This window comes from Crotalus tigris, unplaced genomic scaffold (genome assembly GCF_016545835.1).
Source record: "Crotalus tigris isolate CLP2741 ecotype Arizona unplaced genomic scaffold, ASM1654583v1 scf7180000021163.878790, whole genome shotgun sequence".
NCBI classification, from domain to species: Eukaryota; Metazoa; Chordata; class Lepidosauria; order Squamata; family Viperidae; genus Crotalus; species Crotalus tigris.
Genome location: NW_024098375.1, coordinates 494,497 through 507,000, shown reverse-complemented (window position 1 = coordinate 507,000; position 12,504 = coordinate 494,497). Strand labels below are relative to the sequence as shown.

Below are 12,504 nucleotides of genomic sequence, written 5' to 3'. Positions count from 1 at the left end.
ACTGAATTGGTATAGCCCAGAAGAAACTCCATCAGTTCATTTGCCAAATGCGAAAAATGGGCCTGAACTGCTGCCAAGTTTATAAAAGGGTGAAAGCAAAAATACTGAACACATTACTGATGATCTGATTTAATGTACATCCTACTATCTCCTGAGACCTAGAGTGAACAATCTAGATATATAGTCAACCTACATTAAGGATGAAATTATATACCATAATCTCAACCATAAATTTCACTTGGAAACCATTTTTAATGTTATCCAAAGAGATTTTCTTTCACTAGCTTTTTTTTTCTTTTAAAAGTTTTGTTTGCTAGTTTCACTGCTTATTTAAGCACAAAGCAAGTAAGAAAGGGGCCATTTCTGACCATACTGTTTGGAGTAGATATTCAGGATAATAACAGAATAACAGAGTTGGAAGGGACCTTGGAAGTCTCCTAATTCAACTCCCTGCTCAAGCAGGAAACCCTATACTACAGACATGTCAAACACAAGGCCGGGGGGGGGGGGGGCAGATGCGGCCAGCAAAGTGGTTTCATGTGGCCTGCGAAGACATCCTGGAAACAGTGAGGGAACAGCCCCCGCTGCCTTGGCCCTGGCCCAGGCCAGCCAGGAGCCAATGTACAATTTTGTGGTGGCCATCTTGGCACTTGCCCCGATGAACCATGCCTTGGCACTTGCCCCAGTCCGACCCCCTTCTGCCAGAGACCCTCAGATCTGTCCCACTCCTGCCCAGGCCCCCACAGGCCCCCTTGATGCGAATGATGTAGAACTGGCCACACCCACCCAGTAGGCCACACCTACTCCCTCCACACCTACCCAGTAGGCTGCACCCACTCTGGCCACACCCACTCGGCCCTCCAAGGGCATCTGCAATGCTGATGCGGCCCTCAGTGAAATTGTGTTTGACATCCCTGCTATACTACTTCAGACAGATGGTTGTCCAAACTTCTTAGAAACCTCCAATGTTGGAAAACCCACAACTTCTGGAGGCAAGTTGTTCCACTGAGTAATTGTTTTAAGCTGTCAGGAAATTTCTCCTTAGTCTTAGGTTTGGTTCTCTCCTTGATTAGTTTCCATCCATTCCTGTTCTGTCTTCAGGTGCTTTGGAGAATAGATTACCTAATGAACTTAATCTAGTTTAAAAACCAGATTGTGCCACAAACATATCCATGGGATCAAGAGAAAAGGCTTAGTTTGAAAATGGGGGAGGGGAGAGTAGGAGAAATCCTTCTATTGCTAATCAATTATTCTTTAGAGAAAAAAGTATACAGAGCAAAAAAAAAAGCTTGTGAGTTGTGAATTCCAAGAGTATTTTCTCTGACTCAATTTAACAAAATATCTTTCTGATCTTGAGCTGTTTATTTCCAATTGATCAGAGTTCATAATCATTTACATTCTGACTGCTCCACTGAGAAAAGCATTTTTCTTAAATGGTTCTAGAAGATCATGATGGATCAGATGGAGAACAGAATAGAATAACAGAGTTGGAAGAGACCTGGGAGATCTTCTAGTCCAACGCCCTGGTCAAGCAGTAAACTCTATACTATTTCAAACAGATGGTTGTCCAATCTCTTCTTAAAAACCTCCAATGTTGGAACTCCCACAACTTCTGGAAGCAAGCCATTTCACTAATTAATTGTTCTCACTGTCAGGAAATTTCTCCTTTGGTCCAAGTTAGAGCTTTCTTTGATACAGTTCCATCCATTGCTTCTTGTCCTGCCTTCAGATGCTTTGGAGAATCTTTGTAGTATTTGGTCCATATCTTAGGAATTCAATGGATGAATTTTTTTCCCCAATGAAACCAATCTGATGATAAAGTTTCCCAACTGTGCTCTAGATGTGTGGACTTCAACTTTCAGAATTCCAGCCAGCATGGCCATTACTGGGAATTGAAGAGTTGAAATCTACATGGGTGGAGGGTACCCAGAGTAGGGAAATTTGAATTAGAGCACAGAAACTAACTCAAACTAACTTATACATTTCAATTAATGATTGCCTTACATGCCATATTATTGAGGGGATCTTGGTGCTCTCTGAGCTTCCTTGTTTTCTTGCAGACGTTTCATTACCCAAACAAGGTAACGTCAACAACATGAAGATGTTGCCTAGTCTGGGTAATGAAATGTCTGCAAGAAAACAAGCAAGCTCAGAGAACACCAACCCTGAGCTACAAATATTCTTTATTGATGCCATATTATTCTCCATGGATACTTATTTGCCATGATACTAATCAGTAAAGATTGTATATTTTATATAAATTTAGCTTATATACTTAAGAAACCATTCTCCATCTCCAGATACTTATTCTGGTAATGTGCACTCACTCCCTTAAATTTTAGCAAACCAAGCAGTTTTATAATTGAATGCTTCAGGCTAAATTCCTTATATTTAATGACACTCTCTGCAATTATTACAAATTGCAAATATACAAATAAACAGTTTATTTTTTAAAAAATGTATCTTTTCTGTTTGAGTTGTTTTTCTGAATAGTTTCTGAAAACATTTTATGTATTTGTATCTCCTTGCCCTCTTCCCCAATGTTGCGGGATAAGGAGAACAGGCTGATGAATTTCCATGTGGCTCTCTTCCAGCATTAATTCAGTGAATAAAGAAACTCAAGAGCAATTCTCAAGGGTCAGTACATTAATATAATTATATGTATAGTACCAAGATTATTCTTCAAAAATAAAAGAATTTCTTTCTTTCTTTCACAAATACTAAGAAATGCTAAATACTAAACTCATTCCAAATCCAGCCCAAAAGCATAACCCTGCACTAATTAGTCATAAAAAGTTCATGGAACTAAACTTCAAAAACAATAAAATCTTCTGAGATTATAGATAAAAACTTTAATGAGTCTTTCATTCCAGACAATTTGGTCAACAGTTATAAAAAGGCAAGGATGAATTTTATGCAGATGCCTTAACTCAGTGTTTCATAACCTTGGCAACTTTAAAATATGTAGAGTTCAACTGCCAGAATTCCCCAGCCAAGCTGACAACACTGTCTTAACTAATCAATATAGCAGGAGTCTTCAAACTTGGCCCTTTTGTGACTTGTGGACTTCAACTTCCAGAAGTCCTAAGCCAGGCACGCATGTAGAGTTGAAGTCCACAAGTCATAAAAGGGCCAAGTTCGAAGACCCCTGCAATATAGCTTTTATCCAGGTAATGACTACTCTAGCTCAATTATCTTTCTCTCTGCAAAGACTGAGAGAAAAATTTGGGAGAGAATTCTGTGGAATGGGATGAGAGGTGAGAGAATGCATAGAACAGGGGTTTTCAAACTTGGCCCTTTTATGATTTGTGGACTTCAACTCCCAGAATTCCTCAGCCAGTGTACCTGCTGAGGAATTCTGGGAGTTGAAGTCCACAAATTATAAAAGGGCCAAGTTTGAAGACCTCTGGCATAGAAGGAACAGTTATTGGGAAAAATTCAATCTAAAACAATAATATAAATAGTAATCATAAGAAAGGGGTATCTTGTAACCTGTGCAATTAGCAATCAATTATCATCCAATGAACAATAATTATGAACAAGCAGGAAGGCTCAAACGAAGAAATGGCAATAAAGCAGCTATATGAGCACTATAAGGATTTAGCAGAGTTAGATAAGGATACTTCCATAATGACAGCCTTTTGTTAATTATAGTCTTTTTTGTTTCTTTCTGCATGAAAAGATCAAAATGAAGCACCTTTCAAGTATCTTCCTCCCTAATGTTGTTTGGATTCACTTAGAATAATTATCAAGAAGTTTTACACTGAGATAGATTGGTATCTGAGAAAACATTTATTCCCAAATCCTTGAACATACCAATAACTGGAGTTTTGATCTAACTGACAGGTATTCCACTTGTTACAGAAGCAATTGCAAAAATGATTTCTATGATCTGAAAAGCAACAATTATAGTTGCAGGCAAAAGTGGAGAAGCACCAGAGGCCCAGCCTGGATACAGATCGAACTTAAAGAACAAAATGTCCAAAGTGAGTTAAAGTCCAGGAAAAGCATTTATTTCTGTAGAAGGTCTGAAGTTACAACAAGGTTAGGTCCAACTGGTAAAGATCCATTTGTAATGAGTATTGCACATGGATGACTGTTTTGATACAAGTTCAGGAATGAAATGAATAAATGTTTGCATTGCTTGATGTAATATAATCTCCCCACTATGAATTCATGCCTCCTTTTACCAGAGAGAAGCACATTTGTATCATACAACTTAATCATTATGCAGCTCCAGTGAAAATGACTGTTTTTTTTTCATTAACTGCATTCTAGGAGCATCAGCTCACTGCTAAAAAAAAGAGGAGGAAACTGAATTATATGAAATATTCTGAGTAGGATACAAAATCTGTTTTTGTATTGGACGTGTATTTTTCTAAATATCCTGAAATGAAAATAATATTCTGATGTTTTAATCAACTTTTGAGTTTGAAGGAATACAGAGAGAGGAATTTATTAAATCCTTCGTGAAGGAAGATTTAAAGTAATGATAAATGAATGGATCAATTAAACTATCTAAAATAGGCACCACTGACCTGGAAGCTGATGAAGGAGAAAGGATGCTCCATTTCCAGCATGTATTAATGATTGACATACCCCCTGCCCCTCCCCGAAAATGGGGAGGGGAGGGCAGTTGCTGCAAATGCATTTAACATGAACACATACTTGTTTTAAGGAAATCCTACATTAAGATTCCCAATGAGAACTTCTTAATTCATATTGCCCAGATCAATCCGTAAATAAATGCCCGTTTGCTCATTTGTTTAAAACTATTTATATAGTTGCCTATCTTTCAACCAACTCTGGGTGGCTCCTAGTCAGAGTTTGTCCTTATAATGCAAACCTCAAAAAATTCAAGTTACAGTTTATATTTATATTAAAAATGTAAATGAATGTTGGCACTTGCACATGTATTGTTGCATGATTCATGTATTAATAAATCATGCAACAAATATCTCTAATCTGAAGGAGGCTGATTTTCACATCCTACTATGCACTACAAAAGGCATTGCTAAATGGCAAAGGTGGTAATGAAGGACTTAGGGAAAGTACTGCACAATTTGTCTATCCTAACTTGAATGGATGATATTACTACAATTCCAAAGAAGAAGCAATTGTTTTAGGGTTTGCTTTCAGACTAGGAAATCTTACTATGTAGAAATCCTGTTTAAAGACCATAAAAACTAAATTTCAAGTTCTGGAAATATTTCTAATTCTGACAATTTCTGGACAGAGTTCATTGAATTAGGTTGTTGCTAGATAGAATAACAGAGTTGGAAAGGCCCTTGGAGATATTTTAGTCCAAGCCAAGGAAACCCTATACCATTTTAGACAGATGGTTGTGTAATCTCTTCTTAAAACTTCCAGTGTTGGAGCTTTCACAACGTCTGGAGGCAAGTCGTTCCACTGATTAACTGTTCTCACTGTCAGGAAATTTCTCCTTAATTCTAGGTTGGTTCTCTCTCCTTAGCTAAGACATTTCCCTGTCTTAATGCATACTAGTACATGACATCATCTAATGCATATTGACCACACTGCCACAGTGAAGGAATTCCAAAGCCTTTCTGAAAGAAAGGGCCTTTTCTCCACTGCTGCATGTAATTTGACTCAGAGGCACAAATTGTTATCATGTTAAATGATTTGAGGTTAGAAGAGATCAGTTCCCAAAGACTGTACAAGAATCAAAGGTTACTGAAACATTTATGGATGACATTGTTGTAATTGCTTTCAGGAAATACCCTGAAATGCTCTCCTAACTAGACCATTTTATTATCTTTACTCAGGATAATTTATCTAATTCATGCACATCCTTTGTGTCAGACATTAAAAAACTGTCTCATGTGACCTGTGTCTCTAAAGGAAAACAGCTCTAATAAGGCAGCAGGATTTGGGAGAAAAGGAAAAGTACATTAATGAGGGAAAAAAAATGTACAATGAGTCCCTTAGGAAATATAGCTAGACTTCCTTCGGCTCTTCCTTCCATAAAACACTTTTAATTTAAACATGTATTTGCTTTCTTTCAGATGTCCCCTGCAACTAGGGCCAAGTCAAAACAAATGAAGCAGAGTTCCCTTTGGAGATCAGTTTCTTCAGTCAAGATACTGAGATTTATTGAGTGGTGGGATTATGTTCCAAGCAAGGCATTTTCAACTTTGCTTACAGTATATGCACATACTAGAGGGGACAATCCAGCTCGGAGAAGGCCAGAATGTACTTCATTAGACGGATCTTCTTCTTTTTTTCTTTTTCCTTTTTTTTCATCTCTGACTCCCAAGTTGGGATTATACTAATATGATTTGTCTTGACTTAGTTAAATATATCTGAACAATGCAAAGAGGATGTCAGAGCATGCACAGTCATATTGCGCTGAGATAACCCAGGAGTAAATACAGTAAACAGTGGTCTATATTAAATGGTGGTTTATCTTACACTATCTACAATATACACTAGGAACAAGATACATACACGTGGTAATACAGCAAACTCCAACACACAGCAGTTATAGCAGGAAATAGACAAGAGAGAGACCCTCCAACAAAAGCCTTCCCTTTTATACTCAGGCTCTTAAAGAGACACAGACCCTGCTGAGTCATTCCTATCATTGCATCATCCACCTTATATTCCATTACATCATTACATAAGCTGATTAGCTATTAAATTATTATCCTGAAAGAGAATGTTTAAAAAAGAAGAAGAGACAGAGCCTCAACTCTTAAGCCTCATTCAAAATTATAATTCAGATAGTCCTTGACTTATGAGCACAATAGGAACCAGAATTTCCATTGCTACCTATGGTGGTTTGTTAATTGAACCACACTTGATGTTTCGATCTTTTTCTTCTATGGTTAGATGCCCCAAACTGTTAGGCACATCACTGCAGTTCTTAAAGTGAGTCCAGATTCCCCCATTGATTTACCTCTCAGTGTGACTTTCCTGTCAGTCTGCCAGGAAAGTCACCAATGGCAACCACATGACCTGGGATGCTGCAACCATTACAAATACATGCCAGTTGCCATCACCTGAAATTTAATCACATGACTGTGGGGATGCTGCAAAGGTTATAAGCGTGATGACCAGTTATAAGTCAATTTTTTCCCAATGGCATTGCAACTTCAAATGGATGCTAAATGAATGAGTGTAATTCAAGGACTACTTTAGTAGTGGTAGTAGTAGTAGCAGTACACCACATGGTGTTTCCTTTGATTTATAAGGTCACAAACAATTTATAGATGTCAATCTAATCCTCAGATACCTTGTTGTCAATTTTTTTGCGGTATTCATTTAGCTATGGTTCAGGGAGTGGTATTCTCTGATGGGGAAGGCCATCACATAAGGGTTTATTTGAAGTATCTTCTTTTCTAGATGCCCACTTTTATTCTAAAGATCTTCCTGAACACCCATGAAATATCTGAATGGAAAGCTTTTTTCACTTGCCCAGCCTATCCATGATTTTCTCTGTCTGCCACTGTGCCACCCTGCCTTAGTTATGGTTTTTATGTTTATAAATTGATTTTATCATTTTCTCTGTATTGCATTTTTATTATATTTCTGTTAATGAAAGGGAGAATAGGCATGTTATAGATCAGTGTTTCTCAACATTTGTGTGACGGTGCGCATGTGTGGCGGCGCCCCCATGCGTGGCACACATGCGCGGTGGCCCCCCCATGCGTGGCGCACATGCGCGGCTGCGCCCCCTGAGGGGGGGGAATGGCGGATCGCATTGTTTGGCGACCCCCGTAAAATGGTCGATCGACCCCAAATGGGGTCGCGACCCATAGGTTGAGAACCGCTGTTATAGATAATAATGAGAGAATAAAGAGAGGATTACTAAATCCTTGAGATACTAAAACCTATTGCATGGTGTGGATGTTAAATTCTTAGCAGCAAAGCCTGAAAGTGCGGATAGTATAGCGGCATCAGATTGTCTAGCAAACTGAAATCACTGCACATCCTTAAGATATTTTGAATCCTAAGCACAGACTGTTGAATAGTTCAAAAGATTAGGTTCCTACCACAAGCAATGAGTCTTTTAATTCAATGTAGAGCAGTCCCAACTTTTCATCGGTCTTATAATAATCAATAATACAAAATAGAAGCTTTTACATTTAAATTCCTTGTGGCTCCTGAGAAGTCCAAAGAGAGCAGGTTATACAGATGTTCAAGTACAAAATGAATCAATGTCACAATTTGAAAATGCAAATTCTCTTTGTCCTTTGAGGTCTAAAGATACTTATTGCTTGTCACTCTGAAAATCAACACCTGTTCAAAAATATTTGTTAAACACATTTGAAATATAAATTTCAAATATACATTAAATTTCAAAATAAATCTTAAGATAAGTCTTTAAATCTCAAAAGTAAGGCTCATAAAAATGACAGGTTGCAAAATAAATTAATCGCAGTCGAAACTGCCATAAACAACAAGGCAAAGAAGTGATAATGTTTCTATGTTTCTTAGGCCAACTGTGATATCCTATAAGTATTCACATGGAGAAATTAGCAGAGGTTATTGGAAAATTTCATGTACTACATGCAAAAATAAACCATCCTAGTTTATTTAGAAACTTTAGATTGGGTTTAAATTATCTCTGTTGGGAACTCTGGACAAAGACAAAATTTAGTATTTATAAAGATCCTTTCCACCATTCACCTTTCTCTCATCTTTGACCTGTGGGCTAATGGGACACACTGTAGAAATACATATAAGATTTATCTGATTTCATGGACAGAGTAAGCAGGCAGACAGACAAACACAAAGGAAGGAAAGTCTACCCCCACTAAAATCTGCCACCCATAAGGTGACCAACTTTTTTACAATGAAAAGGAGGACACAAATAAATTGAAGAAAAAAATATCGTAAATGAAAGAAACATTTTATTCATTGCAACAATAATACAGACAACTTGCATGTGCAAAGTTTGCCAGCCGGATGTTTTGGGGCGCTCAGCAGCAATTCCTATTGGCTTTCGAAAACCAATAGTGGGAGTAGTACAGCTCATGCAAAAGTTGGAAAAAAATACATCAAAAAAAGGTGTCGGAACGCAGTTCTGAGCGTTCTATGAGGGGAAAAAAAACCCTGCAGATTAGTCTTCAAATATCAAAAAAGGAGGACATGAAGGAGGACACTTTTTGAGGGAGGACAGAACTTACAAAAGGAGGACTGTCCTCCCTAAAGGAGGACGGTTGGTCACCTTACCACCCATGACTTCAGAGTTAAAGTAGGCAGTGTGCATGCTCAGCCTTAAATATAAATCACAAAAGCAATCAAAGCCTACTCAGACTCAGATATATACTGAACTCCAAAAACAGTTAAAGACTATAACATAAGCATCTAACTAGTACATTATAATCAATGGGATTATCATACAGCAATGTTTCAAAATCTTCCATGCAGCTAATAAAATTAGCCATATCCTTATTGCACAAATTTGTTAGCCTTTTAAACAAGCATAGAAAGTCAACTTGGAATAGCATTTGCAACTAGCATTTCTCTATCTTTTTCAGCTCTTATTTTGTAAGATTGGAGATTACTTTTAGGGCTCAGTGGGAGAATAGCAAGGACTATTTTGGGAAATAGTCAGGGGGTTTTATTATTATTATTATTCTACCAAGACAAAATTCAGAAATGGAGCCGGAATCAAATGAATGACTAGGGGAAGACTCTATAAAAATGTCAAAGAAGCCAGAGAGATTTGTCTGGAAGTCAGCTTGCAATCCTGAAGAATGCACTGCTGAGAGTTAAGAGTTTACTCTTGCCAGTGCCTTCTAAACTTTTTTTTTTTTACTATGTGATATAGTTCCATTTCACTGAGAAGTACTATGGCTCAATCATATTTAGAAATCTTAGTCACAGATTCTCCTTTAATGAGATGACCTCAGTTAAGAGAACATATCCATGTTTCCTAGTTATTTCCAACATTCCAAAATCCCATGGGAAAAAACATTACATTTCTGTCCATTTAATTGAAGGGAGGGTCTTGAATATATTCAGAAAAGCAGTCTGGGTATAAATTACATATGCATTGCAAGATAGGACAGAGAGGCAATATCTGATTCTCTCACATTCAGAATGGGAGGAATTTAGCGCCAGGTCAATCTTCCACAATAGCATGAATGCAACATAGCTGCTAAAGTATAATACATTTAATTTAAAAAAATGGCTCATTGCTTACTTCCTCCACTTGAGGTTCTTGAGCTTGAGAAGCATCAGGCACAGGAGAATCACAGTCTGGGCTGTAGTGCTCACAGTAATCATACGCTGCTCTGGGATCATCAATAATCAGCATCTGCTGGATATCACCCTGCCAGGGAAACACAAGATTATAAATTAGCAACCATCACAGGCCATTGGGGGGGGGGGGTAATGAAAAGGAATCCTTCTTCTCTACAAAGCAAGCTTGGTTAAGTGAGATACATCTAATACGGGTTTAATTATTCTGCAGCACCTGTTAATTTATTTGAGTAATTTATATCTTGTCTGTTGTGGCTCCAGCACAGCTTGTTAATAGCTTTGTTACCAACAAATAGGATATTTATAGCGAGATGAAGTCATTTTGGGGCAAGAGCCGAATGTTTTTAAACCCTTATGTGCCAAGTGATTGCACGAATCATAAATGGAGGCTGAAACTACCTTGTTGTGAGGTAATAGATGGGAACAATACTATTCATATATTATCAGCTTTAATATATATAACTAGATAGGTACTTCTGATGGCTCCTTCCATAAAGAAAAAAAAAGTTCAGAGTTTAAATAGTAATGAAATACAGTATATGTATTATGGCTAGTGAAGAGTAGTAGCACATTTAATAACTGACTGAAAAGACTCAATATAGTTAATAATCTCTATCTGGGAGTTTGAAGAGTTGTAGTTTGATCCATCTGGAAACTACCAAGTTGAGAAACGCTGATTTAAACCCATGACTATAGCATTGAAATAAATGAGGTTTTAGATATTTATTATTATTGGTTAATTCACACAACTTAAAAGGAGGGAGGGGGCGTTTATAACCAAATCAAAATGAAGAAAACTTTAGCTCACCCCGTATATTTTGAAAAATACTTTCCATTAAATCCCGTAGTATTAAAATGATTTGATTTTGTGCGATCATGGCCTTTTTTTTTCCCAGACATAAAATAATAGCGCATTACACAAGGCATTGAAGACCTGGCTATTTACCCAGGCAGTTGGATCAAGTAGGTACAGTAGATGAATTCTGTAATCGATGTGTTTTTCTGTGAGTGGGGCTATTGTATATCCTTGGGCTAAACTGGGAATTATTTGTTGTGTGTTTTAATCTTGTAAGCCACCCACACTCATTTATGTGAGATGGGCAGTGATATAAATCATAAAAACCAGGGGTAGTCAACCTATGACTCGTGGACTTCAACTCCCAGAATTCCTGAGCCAGCACAGTCCACGAGTCATAAAAGAGCCAAGGTTGACTACCCCTGATATAAATCAATGTTTCTCAACCTTGGCAGCTTGAAGATGTGTGGGACTTCAGCTCTCAGAATTCCGCAGCCTGCATGGCTGACTGGGAAACTCTGGGAGTTGAAGTCCACTTACCTTCAAGCTTCCAAGGTTGAGACAGAGTGATATAAACAAAGAAACTTATCTTTCCCTCATCTTTGGGCAGATAATTACAATTTCTTGCAACTATAACTTTGATTCCTAATAAAATGACCCACAGAAACACATGCAGGGAGTTAGGTAGGGTGACATATCCATGCCTTTTCTTTCTTTAGTTCAATAGGCAACTTTTCCAGAGCTTCTGACAGCATGGAGAGAGCTTTCCATGGGCATTTCTAGACACATACAGGTACAGATTTTCAACAATAAACATAGAAATTGGCACTAGAGATATATTATACTATTTCATTCTATGTCATCTGAATGTAGACAATCTTATACAATGCACAAAACCAAGGGAGCTTGTGGGACAAAACACAATTGCCTAAGTTTTTAAAATACACCAAGTCAGAAATTACTATAGTCAGATTCATATAATACTTTAAACCAAAGCAACAAACATTATGATTCATTTATTAATTAATCAAATTTATATAGCTGCACATCTTGCAAGAAGTGATGCTGGGTGGCACATAATAGGCAATAAAAATACATATATAAAACATTATTTTATATTCTTACATATAAAAGAACACATATATAACAACTTGGTCCAGAATTGATAAGATTTGGATGATGCCTGAATTAAGGGTTAATATGCCGGAAATTGAAATATAATTAGATACTTGGGCAGATCATAACCCGTTAAAAATGGTGTGGAAAGGAATACAGAAAAAATTAAGATGGACTTTGAATCAATCTATATTAAAAGAGTAAGAATTTATAGACTTAGCAACAAAGGAAATGGAATTTTTCTTCAAAGAAAATAAAAAAGAAGAGACAACATTACAAAATATATGGGATACAGCCAAAGCATTTTTTTCGAGGTGTAGCAATAACATACATGGCGAAAAAAATAAAGAAAAGAGACA

At 37.2% G+C, this 12,504-nt stretch overlaps 1 protein-coding gene across 1 annotated transcript in view; it reads right to left on the bottom strand.

Moving 5' to 3' along the window:
- Positions 1-12,504, bottom strand: part of COL11A1 (collagen type XI alpha 1 chain) — a 263,838-nt gene that overhangs the window by 183,893 nt on the left and 67,441 nt on the right. The window contains exon 5 of the mRNA XM_039369563.1: positions 10,175-10,303. Coding sequence (XP_039225497.1) covers positions 10,175-10,303 — 129 coding nt within the window. The remainder of the gene's footprint in view (positions 1-10,174; positions 10,304-12,504) is intronic.